The 17,338-nt window shown below is 33.9% G+C and overlaps 1 protein-coding gene across 3 annotated transcripts in view; it reads right to left on the bottom strand.

Moving 5' to 3' along the window:
* Window positions 1-17,338, bottom strand: part of PTPN12 (protein tyrosine phosphatase non-receptor type 12) — a 141,285-nt gene that overhangs the window by 25,930 nt on the left and 98,017 nt on the right. For all 3 annotated transcript variants that reach the window (XM_044679861.1, XM_044679860.1, XM_044679859.1), the window contains exons 4-9: window positions 16,003-16,098; window positions 15,083-15,121; window positions 10,135-10,206; window positions 8,571-8,630; window positions 5,391-5,533; window positions 1,988-2,054 (exon numbers count right to left, since the gene is read on the bottom strand). In XM_044679861.1, coding sequence (XP_044535796.1) covers window positions 1,988-2,054; window positions 5,391-5,533; window positions 8,571-8,630; window positions 10,135-10,206; window positions 15,083-15,121; window positions 16,003-16,026 — 405 coding nt within the window. In that variant the 5' untranslated portion in view covers window positions 16,027-16,098. The remainder of the gene's footprint in view (window positions 1-1,987; window positions 2,055-5,390; window positions 5,534-8,570; window positions 8,631-10,134; window positions 10,207-15,082; window positions 15,122-16,002; window positions 16,099-17,338) is intronic.

Here is a 17,338-nt window from a genome sequence, read left to right as displayed (position 1 = left end):
TTCCTGCCCTATCTTTTACTTGTTTCTTATTTTTAACTCTGGCAAAATCCAGGAAAAGGGGGAATAAGTGCAGGAAAACTCCATGTTTGTCTCACCAGGGATGTATCATTTCCTAGCTTCTCATTTTTGTGAGAAAAGAAGGGACCATAAATAAAATTGAAGATCCTTTAATTAATCAAGTATTTTTAGCAAGACTTCTTATGATCACATCAAAATTAACATAAAGTACTTAGGTACTTGAAGTTAACATACTGTTAAAACCCTAACTTACTGGATGGTACACTCAGAAAAAGGAGTATTTTGCTTAATCTAAATATTCTTATTAACCAAATTCTTTTTGCTGCCTTTTTTTTCCACAAAAAAAAATTGTTGAAAAATCTTTCTAAAATTTCTTTTCACATACTAGACATAACAAGATCATTGATTTCACTGTGAGAAAACCCCCCACCAACTTATTGTACTCAACTATAGCTATAGAAATGGACTAAATGTATATTTACACTTTTATCATTTATTTTATATTAACTTTCTACTTTTGAATGATCACAAGCCTTATTAACTTTAATTAAATTATAAGTCCTAGGAGAAAAGGATTGTATCTTATACATTGTTTCCCCCAGAATACTTATTATAATGCTTCAAACATAATAGGGTCAAGAAATATCTCTTTACTGAATAACAAACTTGGTAGCTACATATATTTTTAAACCATAACTTTGTCTTAGCATCAATTCTAAGACAGAAGAGCAGCAAGGGCTAGGCAATTGGGGCCCAGGGTCACACAGTTGGTAGCTATTTTTGAAATAAACAAAACTTTTCTTATTTTGATTTGCTTATGAATGCAGCCAAGTTTCTAGTTAGCTAAATCGGAAGACAAGAGAAGAGCAGATTGAGGAAAGGGTTATAGATGGAAGTTAGTGGCTGTAGATTAGGGTTGCTGATAGCAGGATAATAGTAAAGGGAAGAGGCTTCCCCTTCTTTCCTTTTCCTATCTCCCTTTGTTTATTGACTCACAAAATTAGAGAATAAAAACTGGGCAAAAAAGGTCACATGGTAGCAGACAGAATGGGGTTTTCTTTTCCCCTTTCTTCCTTATCTTTGGCTCAAGTAAATTTCTGAACTCACTGAAATGAGTATTAATGCTTAAAATAAAATATAAGCCCTAATTCTGAAATGGACAATTATCAGAAATATTTTTTTGTTCATCCCCCCATTAAAATCATATATTAAAAAAAATTTTTAATGCTATATGGTAAGAGAAGGCAGGGTTAGAATGTGTATCACAAGTAATAAATAAAACAAGGTATGCATGAAGATTAAAGCATAGTAGGGCCAGCAGAACCCTTCATATTTTTTGGAAGGAAAAAAATTAGGCCTGTAATCAAACTTTTTTAATGTAAATATGCTACTGCAAAAAGTGAGAATCACATAGAAAAGTTTAACTAATTAAAAAAAACCTTTCAAATGAATAATTTTTTAAAAAGTGATCTGATATCACCAGAAGAGACACTTTAAAAGCTACTAAAAGGGGGCAGCTAGGTGGCTTAGTGATTTGAAAGCCAGGCCTAGAGATGGGATGTCCTGGGTTCAAATCTGGAATCAGACACTTTCTAGAGGTATGACTTAAACTTCATTGTCTAGCCCTTACCACTCTTTTGCCTTGGAACCAATATAAAGAATTGATTCTAAAATGAAAGATATGGGTATTATAAAAAACAAAAAAACAAGGCACTTAATAGAAAGTACCCACTCACTAAAGTCAAGTGGCATATTCATCACCCTCCCAACCCCAAACCTTAATTTATCAGTACATGTCATCTATAAATGTCTATATTCCAAATGATAGATACATGTAAATAATTGTGCATATATTAAGATATAAAGTTTCTTATAACTATATGAACTTTCAAAGTTCTTTTCTCTTCAACTTGTTTGTAAGAAAAGCTATGAAAACATCAGATATAATACTGATTAAAATGATCCTTACCCCAGCTTTTAGCAAATTCCATGTATAATCTATGGCACAAATGGCTCCTGTTCTTCCACAACCTGCACTATGGATACATAAATTTTTAAAAATACTATTTGATAATTATTATAAAAATAACTATAGTAAACACAGCAAAATGGTAGATATTTTCACATAGAGAACTAAAATTTTATGCAATTATTTCTAAGTACATCTACTTTTCAATTAAAATACTGCATTCATTCATATTAAGCATAACATATCCTAGTACTACCACTTTGTTAACAATTCAAATTCATAATTGTACTTCATTGGGTCAGGTCTCAATGGTTTGGCTATGCCTTCCACTAATGAAGGTGGTCTTCTCCATTGTTCTTCCATAAATCTTCTGAGAGTCTACTACCTTGAAAGCAGTCACCTAACTATTTTAACATTTCTCATGCACTAATGGGTTCTCATGGCATGGATTCACCATATTTCTGAATCCCACAATATTTAATTACTTTTCCAAACATACATTTATCCAGATAATTTCCTATGTCACGGCTAGCACTTGAGCCTTTGTTAGTAATATTGCTACCACCTTCTACCGCTCTCACTCAATCTCTCCACTGCCCTGTGGGTCACCAAGAATTCTTATCCCCTAGAAACTGAAGTGATTTATGATTCATTAAGAAAGCATCACTAGAAGAATACTGGTGTTTGTCAGAGAGATATTTAATCGTTGGCAGCATTACATAATTTCCCAAAAGCAAACCAACATATTCTTTGTAAGTCATTGCTGGACATACAAAGTTCATTGTCCATTTTTATCATCTTTCCAAGACGTATGTAATCCAATAGGTTGTCCAACTTTCACGACAACTCCTTATTTGATTTTTTTTATATGGATTATTTTTCTGAGGCTCAATCTTTTGAGAAGGAACCATAACATTTTCCCTTAAGGCTTAATGTAATCAGTAGATCATCCTTAAACAGAAGTATTTTTAAAACTTTACTATACAGATGACTGCATAGGACTATCTTCTGTAGCAGTGGTTCCCAAACTTTTTTGGCCTACCACCCCCTTTCCAGAAAAAAATATTACTTAGCCCCCTGGAAATTAATTTTTTTTTAAATTTTAATAGCAATTAATAGGAAAGAGAAATGCACCTGTGGCCATCACCCCACCACCCCGATTGCTGCAGCACCCACCAGGGGGCACTAGCGCCCACTTTGGGAATCACTGTTCTATAGCAATGAACAATTTTGAGGGAACTTATTTTCCCTGTTTTGTCCTATTCTTGAGACATTAATGAGAAATCATATAACAATGGTTTTTTTATTTGTTTCTCTCAAAGTATCTTCTATAATTTGAGACACAATGGGAAAATTCTTATTGAAAAGAACCACTTAGTTATATTTTCCTAATTAATACAGTGAGATAGTGAATTCTCTAAAATTTTAAATCAACTGTGTAGCTATGAAGATTCAATCTGAAGCAGAAAATGTCTGTGAAATCCTGCCTCTTTCCTTCTCATTCTGTATCAATGCAACCTACTACACATGGGTAGATCAGACTCATAAAAGTTTTGTAGAGATTAAAAACTAAATACAGATAAATCAGAAATGGAGCTAAGATGGCAAAGGAAAGCAGTGACTCTCCTGAAGTCTCAAATTCTTCTCCAAAAATCTTTAAAATGATGCCTCAAAACAAATTCTGGAGCAACAGAACCAACAAGAGGTGGGATAAAACAATTTCCCAGCCCACACAACAACCTAAAAGGTCAGAAGGAAAAGATCTATCACACTAGGGTTACAACACAATCCAGCACAAGCAATATCCCAGCAAGATTGCATCCAGTTGCACCTCTTTAAGCTCACAGTAAATAAACCAACAGGGCTCTCAGTCCAAAGATAAGGGCTTCAGACAACTGGTCAGAAGAATACAAGAATCCCTGTTAAAAACTGTTGTATTGCCCATATGTGGGTCATACTCCTGGGTTGCATCCCAAGGCAAGGAGGAATATACTAGCATACCAGCTACCTCAGGGGAGAAGTCATATTTCCAGGGCAGAAAAGCATACATGTGATTGCTCAAAAGATCAGAACACAGGCCAAGAGAGTAGTAAATATACTTATCTTTAGAGTACAGTACCTTGGAAGAACAGAAAACTTTAAGACAGCTTCTCCCCCCCGCCCTACATCCTCTGAATCCTCGACTCCCCCACCCACCCAAACTAGCTCTAAAAACAGATACACAAAAAAAAAAACCTGAAGCTTTAGACAATATTCCAGGAGCAGAGCCCAACTCTAACATATTAAAAGAAAGAAGGTGGGAAAATAAGGAAACAATTAAAAAAAAAACAAAACATGATCAATAGGAAGTTTTTAAGGTGATAGGGAAGACGCAAATATAAACTTAGAGAAGTAGACAACAAAGTCAAAACAATTATATCCATGCCCTCAAAGAAAAATATAAATTGGTCTCAGACCCCAAAAAAAATTCCTGGAAGCATTCAAAAGGGATTTTAAAAATTAAATAGGTAGAGGAAAAAATTGGTGAAAGAAACAAAAGCACTGCAAAACAATTATTAAAAAAGTGAATAGCTTGTTGAAGGAGGCACGAAAAAATACTGAAGAACATAATACTTTAAAAAGCAGAATTGGCCAAATAGAAAAGGAGATATATATATACATACATATATATATAAAATCAAATTTTTAAAATGCAAAAATAGAAAGAAATGTGAAATATTTCATCAGGAAAATAGGTCTAAGAGAGAATTGTAAAAATATTGGTCTACCTGAAAGCCATGATCAAGAAAAGAACCTTCAAGAAATATCAAGGAAAATCGTCCTCATATTGTAGAACCAGAGAGTGAAGTAAAAAAAGAATCTACTGATCACCTCCTAAATCTATCCTTCTTACCTCTGGCAATCACCCAACCCTAATATCATAGTAAGAAGCAACCTTTTCTCTATTCTTCACATGACTTGTTTCTGTGCCTTTGCAATGGCTAATCCAAATGCTGGCAATGTATTCCCTACTTACTTCCAACTAAGAGTCCCTCTGATTTTCTTTTAGATGGGAGTTTAATCACCATTCTCTACTTATTCTTTCCTAATCTCTACAACTATTGGTACCTTCCCTCCCAAAGTTGGAACATATTTATATATTTAATATGATGATTACTATAACATTTATACTTAATATAGTTGATATCTTTCAAACCATGTTTTTATATACCTTTACCAAAAAAATTCCTTTAATGCAAAGTGAAAGAGCATCACAAAAAAATGCAAGTCAAAACAAGCAATAAATTATGCCTAAATAAGTAAAATATTAGTTTGCTATATATAGATATCAGAAATAATCACAACTTTATTTAAACTTCAAGTAGAAGAAAAATTACAACAATGTTTAAAAACTATTTTGTACCTGCAGTGTATACAAATAGGCACATCCTCATGTTCTTGATATTCCCTCATAAGGCTGATCATGTCCAGAATAGAATCAAATGATGAAGGAACGTCATGGTCTGGCCAGTTCACATAATGAAATTGATATAGTCTACGAGATTCCTTGAAGAAATTCAGAAATTTAACAAACAACTTTGAAAATAGTCTTTGAATTTTAAAATGTATATATTTTCACGTTTAAAGGGATTTTTTGTTCATTTTTTTAAAAGATACACAGGTATAGCTTATAGCTATTGTTTTTAAATGTTTGTTTTAAAATTTATATTGTTAAATTAGTGTGCTACTATGGTAGATGCTATGGAGAGTAAAAGACAAAAATAAAAAATGGTCCTAATAGTAAGAAACTTAGTTTAGATTTCTGAAATAAAGCATAAATTACCTCCTTCCTTATTCTCCCCAATCACTTTGGGAAAGGGGAAATAGAAAGGGCATAACAATCTTTTACAATGCGAAGATGATTGCATAGAATTTTAAAAGCAGCAGTTCGGTTCAGTGCTTACATATTACACTTGAGCAACAGAGGATCAGGGAGGTTAGGTGATGAACCCTAAGTCCAGAGAGCCAGATAGTAGCAGAGTCGTAGTAAAAACCTATATTTTCCTAGATTCTGTGCCTATACAAGAGTGTGGGAGGTCACATTCTAGGGATGGCAATATGGAGCCTTTGACAACTAGGTGGCACACTGGATATGGTGCTGGGCCTGGAGTTCGGAATGCTTAATTTCAAATCCAGCTTCAGATAGTGAAGTTATGTGACCCTGGTTAAGTCACTTAACCTCTTTCTACTTCAGTTTTCTCATTAGCAACAACTACTTTCCAGAGTTGTTGTGGGAATTAAAGATTTGTACAATGCCTGAAACATATAGGCACTTTATAAATGCTAGTTATTATTGTTACTATCATTTTTAAGTGTGTATGTATACATATATTTTACATACACTTATAAATAATAGTAATGCAACAGATTGGCCTTATGTATGCTTACAAGTTGTACAAATTCTATTTGAAAATCAGAAGCCAAGTAAGATGAACTAAGATGTAGAATATAAAATCTCCATGAAAACCGAGATAGAACTTAAAATTTTAACTTATAATCAATGCCAAAAAGTAGCTGCTGGGACAGAAAAGCCTATAGAAAAGTGGTTTCCTGTGATGCTAAAGCTAAAATCTTATTTAAAAAAAAAATCACTGTAAGGTCCCAGAAAAATCCCAGCCCTTGTACTAAAAGAAGACTGCCTCATCTATGAGTTTTTCAAATATATATGTTTTCAGTTACTAAAACTTCTCTGATTAACTGAATAATTTACTCCCATCTTAGAATCAATATTAAGTTCCTCGTTCCAAGGCAGAAGAGCAATAAGGGCTAGGCAATTGGGGTTAAGTGACTTGCCCAGTGGCACACAGCCAGGGCATGTCTGAAATCACAATTTGAACTCAGGACCTATCTCCTAGGCCTGTCTCTCTATCCACAGAGCCACCTAGTGCCCCAAACTACTAATTTTTATTATAAACCTAGAAAATTTTAAGTTCAGTTGCCTGGGATTCTGCACATCTCGAGATCTCAAAATTGTCAAATTAAAACATATATTTAAGGAACTTAAATCTAAAACTTCACAATGAATACTATAGACATCTTTAAATATCAACATATGAAACAATTTCTCCACTTAAAAAAGAGCAGTGAAGTATCAGCTCTAAAAATGTTTTTTTGAAAAGAATGGTAAGGACATTAATGATACCCTGATGAATTGTTGGACTTGAAATATAGGGATATTAAATAAGAATTTTTTTTAATTTTTTAAGCTATAGTGTCTCAAATGCAGATCAGAAAAGATCATTTAAAGTACCCACAATTACAGAAAACAAACTAATCAAAAAATTTTCAGTTTCTTAAATTTTACCTTCTAATTAAAAATAAATTCTATTATTTGAGCAGTCAGAAAAATGCCAGATTTAGAAGTCAGTGTAATTTTAAAGTAACTCTTAACTAGAGGATATTCTGCCTTAACTTTTTTAGAGGAAACAAACAAAAAAAGTAACAACAAATATCAGAATAGGAAGAAAATTATTTTGTTTAGAAAATGATGAACATCCTTTTTGGAGACAGAGTACTTACTGTGCCTCGCCCGCCTTTGGGCTGCTAGAGGCAGGTGACTCAAGTGCAGAGAGCGGGAGGGGAGCGGCCTGAGCACTCTGCTCTCCTCCAACACCACCATATGGGAATCACCTTCACCACAGACTCAACAGGCTGCCATCTAGGTTGCACCCTCACACAGCATGTGAGCTGCCCACCTTACCCCAGACAGGGGAGGGAAGAAGAGTTCCCACTGGGCTGCTGGACAATATCCTCAGGTGAGCATGGAGAGGGGGAGGGGAGCAGCCCAGCCCCACCTCCCTCTGGCTTTCTAGTAATAAATTCTGACGAACTATGCTGGGGTGACAGTGGGCAGGTATGCCCACAGAGAAGGCTCTGTGTGCTGTGGCACACATGCCATAGGTATGCCACCGTGGTTCTATGGACTGCTTTTTCTACCATGACCCACCAACCTTTTTATTGTGGAAGATCACTCTGACCCTGTGTCCTCTTAGGATGATTAGATAGTTCTCTGAAATCTCTAGTTTAAGGAAATCATCCCGCCTAGCCATGGTCATTCAGACCTCTCAGGACTTTTCTCTACCGTGTCCCATGTGTATTGCATTTTATATGTAACATTTTCTTTTATGCACTGTCTTCCCCAAAGGAAAAGACCAGGGATTCTATCTGCTTGTAATTCCCAGCACAGAGCACACTACCTGGCATATATCAAGTGTTTAATAAGTGTTTGTTGACCTAAAAATAAGTAATTATGTAAAATGCAGCTGCAGAGTTATAAACAATTTACACAGATGAACTGATAACTAGAGAAAGTTTTCCCAGAATATCTTTAAGGCAAAGGTGTTTTTATTAAAGTCCAAATATTTGAAGTGAAAAGAAAAATGCCACAAATTTTTTTAGTCACTGATTTTTCTCCCATTTTCCATTATAACTATAAAAAATGTTTAATTAATTCATCTAAAACCTATTTAAGAGACAGTCACAGACACAGACACACACCCCTGAATCATAGCCTGAGGGTAGATTCTTGGCTTAAAGTACTTACATTTTGAAATTCAAGTAACAATGTTCTAATATAGTAGTCTGTCCTAGTTTGTTCGGCTTCCTAAATGAAAGGAAACAACTGTGAGGTATTGTAAACACTGACCATTAGTGGATGTAAAAGAAAAGGAAGATGAGGAGAGGAAAGAGGAGGATACTACTTGACAGCTTGAAATTCAGATGAAACAACTATTCTAAATACTCTCTGTATCACTTCTTAGCCTTTAGCTAAGATCAAGCATGGTATCTAAATACTCTATAAAAGTTCTTACTTTTAGTAGTTTCTACCTATGGCCAGAGTTTGCCAATTTCAAATAAAAGGTAAAAATTAAATTTAAAAAATTCAGTGTCAGGGGGCAGCTGGGTAGCTTAGTGGATTGAGAGCCAGGCCTAGAGACAGGAGGTCCTAGGTTCAAATCTGGCCTCGGACACTTCCCAGCTGTGTGACCCTGGGCAAGTACTTGACCCCCATTGCCTACCCTTACCAATCTTCTACCTATAAGTCAATACACAGAAGTTAAGGGTTCAAAACCAAAAAAACAAATAAATAAATAAATAAATAAAAATTCAGTGTCAAATGCTTTCCTTGAGGATGTTATTTCTTTTGCAACCACCCCAAAATTTTTAGGGGGCCCACTTTTTGTCTTATAACATCTCTAAGATAGGACAGAAGGATGAGAAAAGTAATCTCTTAAATTTCAGCCAGTAAGATAAACCTTCAGATAAACTACATCCACTAATACACAACTTTCTGGGATCTTGTATAATCAGCATCTATTTCCTTTTTTATTCCTTCACACTTTGACATTCAAATAATTCTCTTCATGTAGTAAACTAAATAATTCTGAAGTGTCTTGTTTAAAATAAATAACGTTCATGTATCAGTTCATAATCATGAAATTGTATGCTTTAGAAAAAGAATTTCTGATGTTTCTTAATTTAAAAGCATTATATTAAAAATGTAATGTTTTTGTCATTGTAGCAAGAATATATTTACCACTAACTTCTCTAGACCACAGTAGCCTCATCTGTAAAATGAGAGTTGGACTAAATGACCTCCAAGTTTCCTTTCGATTCTAAAACCCTAAGATCCTATATAAAACTAGCTGCAAAAAACAGCTGGTTTTAAATACAAATAGTTACTTTACTACATACAAGTATTTCACACTAAGCACCTATTTAAAACAATATGACAGATCTTGAAGCAAGTTAAAAAAAAAAGAAAAGACTATAACATATGTTATAACTACTGTACTAAGGGCATGATAACTTACAACAATATTTTTGTTATTAAACACTGTTGTTTTATCAATTAGAGCAGGCCTCAAAGTCAGGAAGACTGGGATTCAAGTCCCACTTCGGACACATAGTAGTTTTAGTATCTTGGGCAAAATCATTCAATCATTTATTCCTCCCAAGCAACTCTCCAAGATTGTAAATTGCAGAAGATTTACTTTGCTTATATGTATGTTAATGGAAGACATTTCCTCACCAGGATTTATTCCAATGCAGTGAAATCACAAGCTCCAACCATAAAGGAGATAAGTTATATTAATGTATATACTTACACAAGTAATTTGAAATGGTGAAAATGTTAGAGAATCGTCCCCATACAAAGGCCAGTATCGTTCACATTTTTTCTGTTGGCCAAAGAAAATTATTCAAATTAAGTTACTTATAGGCACAGCTCTTTTTTAAACATCTAATTAATTCTCTTAACAAACAACTTACTACTCATAAAATTAAAAATAGCACCAATTTCCAACTTTTTATTCAGCTTCCAGTCCTCTTTTGAATATTTCAATCTGACTAATGTGATTATCTAGATGACTCCCAAAATCCCAGACAGCTGGTTCTATGCTATTATACATTGTCAGTACAACGTTGTTGGATTGGTTATAAGTTTCAGTTCATTAACTTAAGGCAGATCAAGGGACACTTGTGCTTTCCTTGCTTTAAATCTTATCAAACCTCCCAAGATCATAAATCATATTTATATAGTACTTTAAAAGTTGCAGAGGTTTCCTACAAACAGACCTATAAGATAGCACAATATTACAGTCCTCATTTATAGAAATGACAGCAGCAAACCATTGTTATAGAGACTTGTCCTATTTTACAAGGATAGTAAAGTCTTTAGTAGGTTTCACAGCCAATGATCCTAATTCTAGAACTCTATTCATTGACTTATCAAATAAAGGCCATACCCTCTAATCTCTCAAAATATATACAGCTCAGTCTTTTGAGACATTGATTCTCTTTTCTACAGTAATTTGATCAAGGAAAACCAGAAAGAAAAACAAAGACACTTCCACCTTCTTTTATTCTCCTAGATTAGGATAGCCCTGATCCCAAATATTCTCTACTTCTCAAAATCATGGAATCCATTTAATATTTAAAACACATTTCTTGATATGCCAAAATGTTTTAACTAATTTCTAACAATTTTTAAAAATAAGCAGTTAGCAATTTTGAAAATAGTCACCAATCTAGAATTAAAAGGATTGTTCATTAGCAATGGTATCCCCCCTAGGCTGACTTTACATCTCCCACTGAGTTAGCATACAGCCTAGCACATAGCAGAAGTATAAAAATGTTTATTACATTTCCTTTCCCTAGTCTAGGTTATTCATGGTGCTTCTCTACTTTTCTGATAAAAAAATGAAGCTAGCTATTAATGGATAATTGGGAAGATTAGAGTCAAGCCCCAATTTAACTGAGTCCTAGAAAAACTCTATGACAAACTAAAAGGGATGGTTAGTGAGTTATTTGTACAATGAAGTAGCAATCACAAAAACTTAGCATGGCATCCAAGTATAAGTCATATCAGGCTAACCACATCTGCTTGCTTTTTAGGGGGTGGGGAGATTTTTATTAGACTAGCAAATTAGAGGAATGCCACACTGTTAAAAGCTGTCTTAATAGAAAAGATGCAAACATATGACCTAGAGTTACAGCATAATCAGATGGATTCAGAAGTTGTTGAATAGCAGGATCCAAGTAAGTCATTAATGGGTTAATATCAATATGTAAGTCTTTTTAACTGAGAGCCTCATAGATCTGTTCTTGATTCTGTTCTGTTTAACAAACATATGTTAAGCATATATTTTATACCTTGGATGAATACCAACCACATTGTTTATCAAATCTATGAACAGCACAAAGTTGAGAGAAATACATAGATCTAACATGCTGAAAGACAGGAAATAAAAAAGTTGTTGTTCTAAATCAAGTTAAGATTAACTTAAAGTTGGGGGCTGCTGGGTGGTTCACTGGATTGAGAGCCAGGCCTAGAGATGGGAGGTCCTCAGTTCAAATGTGACCTCAGACACTTCCTAGCTGTGTGACCCTGAGCAAGTCACTTAACGCCCATTGCCTAGTCCTTACCACTCTTCTGCCTTGGAGCCAATACACAGTATTGATTCTAAGACGGAAGGTAAGGGTTTAAAAAAAAAAAAAGATTAACTTAAAGAAATGGAAAGTGCAACTAGGTGGCTCAGTGGATTGAAAGCCAGGCGTAGAGATAGGTCCTAGGTTCAAATCTGGCCTCAGATGCTCCCTAGCGATGACCCTGGACAAGTCACTTAACCCCAACTACCTGGCCCTTTCTGTTCTTCTGCCTTACAATCAATACAAAATATTGATTCTAAGATGGAAGGTACCAGTTTAGAAAAGAAATGTAAAGGTTTGTACTTGGAGTCAAAAACTCAACTTCATAAAATACAAAATGGGAGAGATATAGCTAGATAGCAATCCATCTGAAAAAGATTTGGCATTCTAATGATTATAAGATCAACAACTCAACAATGCAATAGTAAGGAAATCTATATTAGGGCCTTGCTGAACCATTAGGATGGTGATGGCAAACCTATGACACATGTGTCAGCACTAACACGCATAGCCATTTTCAATGACACTCGGCTGCATACAGAGAAGTACGGGGCCACGTGCCGAGGATGAAGCATTTGCTGTAGTGTAGTGTAGACACTCTGTGCACTCTAGATGACAATTCTACCTATATTAATTTACCTATTTTGGTTTATTAAATAGTTATATAATTATACATTTTTGTTATTTAAGCTATAAATAATGTGAAATTATGGTTTTTTTTCTCAAGTGACATACCACCCGAGTTATGCTCAGTTTTTTGGCGAATTTTGACACACCAAGCTCAAAAGGTTGCTCATCACTACACTAGGATGTAAGTTTAAGTGCATGGATTGAAAGTCTTGTACTTTTATACCTAAGGCTTACTACCATGACTTTAAACTCATTGAGCACTTAATATTTTTTAAAAATTCATTTCAAAGATAGGACTAATAAACTAATTCAGTTATAAAAAAAATTACAGCTCATAACTGACATGGTATGTGTCCCTAAAAATCTGAGCCAATCAAATGGAGTTATCTGAGTGAGCACAAAGTTTTTATGCATCATTCATTAACACTGAAAATAAGGGATTCATTTTAAAAGCCAATAAAAGGAATATCAGTAAAGAAAAGAACCACTCTGAACTCTTAAGCAAAAATTTTTAATAGAATTGGTCATGTGCTTTCTTGGGTGTCAATGCTAACAAATTACTCAAACACACAAAAAAGCAGTAGGAAATTTGGAGTGCAAGCCAAATCATACAAACATAAATTCATAAAAAAAAAAGTGTCAACTGTGTGCCAGGCATAATGCTAATGAGGATATAAAGAAAAGCCAAAAAGTCCCTACAGTCAAGGAGTTCACAACATACAAGATATAATCTTTGGCTCAAGGTACTAGCATTTAGGAGATTAGGAAGGGCTTCTTGTAGAAGGTGGGATTTTAGCTGGGCCCTAAAGGAAGATAGGAAATCCAGGAAGCAGATAGAAAGAGTCAGTAAAAAAAAGTATAGTTGGGAGATAGAATTTTGTTCAAGAAACTGAAGGTCAACATTCCCGAATCACAAATAACCTAGAGGGAATAAGGTGTTAAGAAGTAAGGAAAGGTAGGACGGACCAAGTAAGGGCTTTAAAAGCCAAATATAAGATTTTTATATTTGATTCTGGAGGTAACATGGAGCCTCTGGAGTTTACTGAAAGGTTTGTGAGGCAGGAGGCAAAGTGATCTTGTCAGACCTATGCTTTCAGAAGACAATTTGATAGCTGTCTGGAGGATGGCCTAGAGTGGGAGGGGCTTGAGGCAAAAAGATTCAAGGACTACTGCAACGGTCTAGGCTTAAGGTGATAAGAGACCTGCACCTGGGGGGGGTAGCAGTGTCAGAGGATAGAAGGAAGTATACACAAGAGATGAGTTCAACTAAACAAAAATGTGTAGCTAACAAATGACTTCTCCCAATTCAAAACAAGAGTTAAAGAAAATCAGTCCCTCTAACTCACCAAAACCATTGTTTATGAGGGATGGAGAAGACTCTAGATGAAAGACTCTCTGATAAAGCCAAATGTGCTGATTCCCTTCAGTAAGGCTCATAAGAGTTATCTGTGTTTCAATATCTTATCAGGAGAATTTTTTATTTATTTTTCTTTAATATGGTTCAAACGATGCAGCCCAACTTTCAGCATATATAGTACAAATTAGTATCACTACTAAAAAGTTACTAAGAAAATTGTTAAAGGCAAAATGAAAAATGCATTACTTTTCTTCATTCTTTTAGCCACATATATGTACTAGAAACCAGGCCCAAGCAAATTCTTCCCAAAGAACTTGCTCTACTAATTGGACAACCTCAAAATATCATAGTTCTCAATTACACAGAAGGCAGAATTGCCTTCATTTCCTGGATATCTTCAGAAAGAAACCTGTTGAATGTGTAGAACTGTCTCACTGAATCATTAATTTGTCTGCCATAAAAAAATTTTTTTTTGGTAAATCATGTAAGTAACACATTCATATCTTTAATTTTTAGTAAGTATTTCCTGAAAATAGCTCACTGTAACAAGGGCCTGAGGTCCCTACTGCTGCACTACACTGTAGGTGATTAAAGTTCTACTACTATTATAGCAGTGGTTCCCAAACTTTTTTAGCCTACCGCCCCCTTTCCAGAAAAAATATTACTTAGCCCCCTGGAAATTAATTTTTTTTTAAATTTTAATAGCAATTACTAGGAAAGATGAATGCATCTGTGGCCATCACCCCTCCCCCACAATCGCTGCAGCACCCACCAGGGGGCAGTGATGTCCACTCTGGGAATCACTGACTTGTAGGAACAATACCATCTCGGGGAATGGTATAAAATAAGACTGTTTGAATCATGTAATCATGGAAAAATATTCTAAATAAAAAACAGGTTTTGAACAATGATACATGTGATTCAGGAGGGGGAAGAAAGAGCTGGGGGGAGGAGATGATGAATCATGTAACCATGGAAAAATATTCTAAATTTTAAAAAAATAATAAAATATGACTGTTATATTTAAATAGCAAACTCTGCATACTAGCTGAATGATATATTAAAATTTATGTGTATCACCTTTAACACTAATATGATAAGTGAGGCATACTATAAAAAGTAATAATTAGTTTACATACCCTTCCCATTTCAAATTCTTGACATGCCATTACAATGATCTTAAAAAAAAAAGCACATACATGTCAATTAAAAGAACAATTTTACACACACACACACACACACACACAGCATGAATTCAGGACCTTTTCTTCCTCTGCAAGTATTCACTTGGTTTATCCAAACATGTAAAACTGCTAAATTTTTATATTAATTTTTATAAGTGAACTATCAAAATCACACCTTAGTAACAATTTAATTTCTTTGAATAATTTTAAACAAATTTAAAAAGCTACTATAAATAGCTCCTCCAATTATTAGTACTTTTTGAGACACAAAAAAGTCCGATTTCTTATAAAATGTAACTATAAAAACCAGTCTTAAACTGCTAACTATAACAAAAAACATGATTAGAAACAAATGCACAAACAGATAAGTGTGAGGAATATGGTAAATTCAGCTAAGATCAAAAGAATAATAAAATATATGGCTTCATCTAATTTTAATATAAATTTAAAAAAGATTTCTTCTGTCTGGTTTTTGACACTACTAAAATAATGCTTTTAGATAAAGATAAAATTGACAAAGCAGCAGCAATATCAGACATTTTAAATAATTTCCACAGAATTTTCTGAATTTAGGAAGTATGATATAATTATATGTTACATTACTAGATACTATCCTATGATGAATATGAAAAGATAAACAACTTTTGCTGCCTTAACAAAGCTGTTATTTAAAGTCAAATTTTAATTTACTATAGCAAAAGCCCAATAGAATAATAATAAGAAAGAAATCAATGACAACTTATGACTGAGAGTTCTACATTAAGGGAAACATGATAATTACAAAAAGGTATCTCTGAAAAAGTCTTAGTTTCACATAAACCTCAGTATTATCATACACTATTCTTAGAAAAAAGATGTGGAAACAAATTACTTACTACAACATTGTATTCCCATATCATCCTCCAAAAATCTATAACTGTATTTGCTAATGGTCCTTGGGTTGCAACATATGCTTTTGGCCCATAGACTCCCTAAAAAAAGTAAAAAGCAAAATTCACATGCAGCAAAAGATTATTAATATTTTCATTTGTAGGTGTCTCAAACTTAACTCTCACTTCCCTTATATTTCCAAAATATTTTCTCATTCTTATATAGTATGTCAACCTTCTAAAACATGTTATTAAACACCCATCTGTGTAACACATAAAAGATATAGAGTTGTCATTTCATTCAGATTTTCTACAAACATTGCCCTCATCCTATATGAGGAATCTGAGGGTCAGAGCAGTAAAGCAACATGAATAATGTGGAGTGAATATTCCAACAGATGACCTCTAAGATCTTCTTCAAGTCTACATATAATTGTTATTTATCTTTGCCCTTCTATCAGGATAGAGAAACCAACGAAGAAAATTTAAAAAGGGCACAAGCAAAGCTAGACTAAGTGACAAACAACATTTTTATGTTTTATTTTGAATGGGCTATTATTTTTAATATGCTATAAGTAATATTAAAAAAATAATAATTTTATACATGCTGGTAACAAGAACACATAATGAAAAAAAGTTTATAAATCAAAACAAAACCTGACCTATCATTAAAAAATTTTAATTATTTTAAAATAAAGGTTTTAAATAAAAGTTTCATGATTAGCCCCAAAAAATCCATGTTAAAAGAATTCCACCAAAAATAAAATGGTCCTTTATTTTATATACTGGTTTAAATAAATAGCAAGCTAATTCAAAATAGTAGTATACGACAAAACTAACAAGACAAAGTAAGTTCCTTAAAAGTTATTAACAGATAATTCATTTAGACATGACAAACTACAAAACTAGGGAATGAAAAGTAATTTTTACCAAATGAAGTTTTTTCCTTAAACCCAAAATTTTATTAGAATAGGAAACTACTGATGATGAAACTCCAATGAAGATTAGCAACTATGAACTGTATAACATCCAGAAGTTAAGGGACTCGGTACAGAGTCACATGGGCAGTATGTGACAGAGATGGGACTTAAAACTCACCTTTGGAGTCAGAAAGACTCCAAGCCCAGCTCCCTTATTTAATATGCAACACTTCTTCTTTAAAAGAACATTAATATAAATTTTTGTATGCCTATAGTTTGGATTGCTACCAAAAAACAAAATAAATTTTCAAATAGGCTAGGTTAATAATTCAAATAAACACCAATGATTTTGTTCTATCATTTATATCACAAGGTTCTGAAGGCCAAACAATACATGCAAAAATGCTTTGCAAACCTTAAAG

Source organism: Gracilinanus agilis, chromosome 5, assembly GCF_016433145.1.
Source record: "Gracilinanus agilis isolate LMUSP501 chromosome 5, AgileGrace, whole genome shotgun sequence".
NCBI classification, from domain to species: Eukaryota; Metazoa; Chordata; class Mammalia; order Didelphimorphia; family Didelphidae; genus Gracilinanus; species Gracilinanus agilis.
The sequence above is the reverse complement of the archived record's forward strand: the minus strand, read 5'-3'. Positions and strand labels throughout refer to the sequence as shown.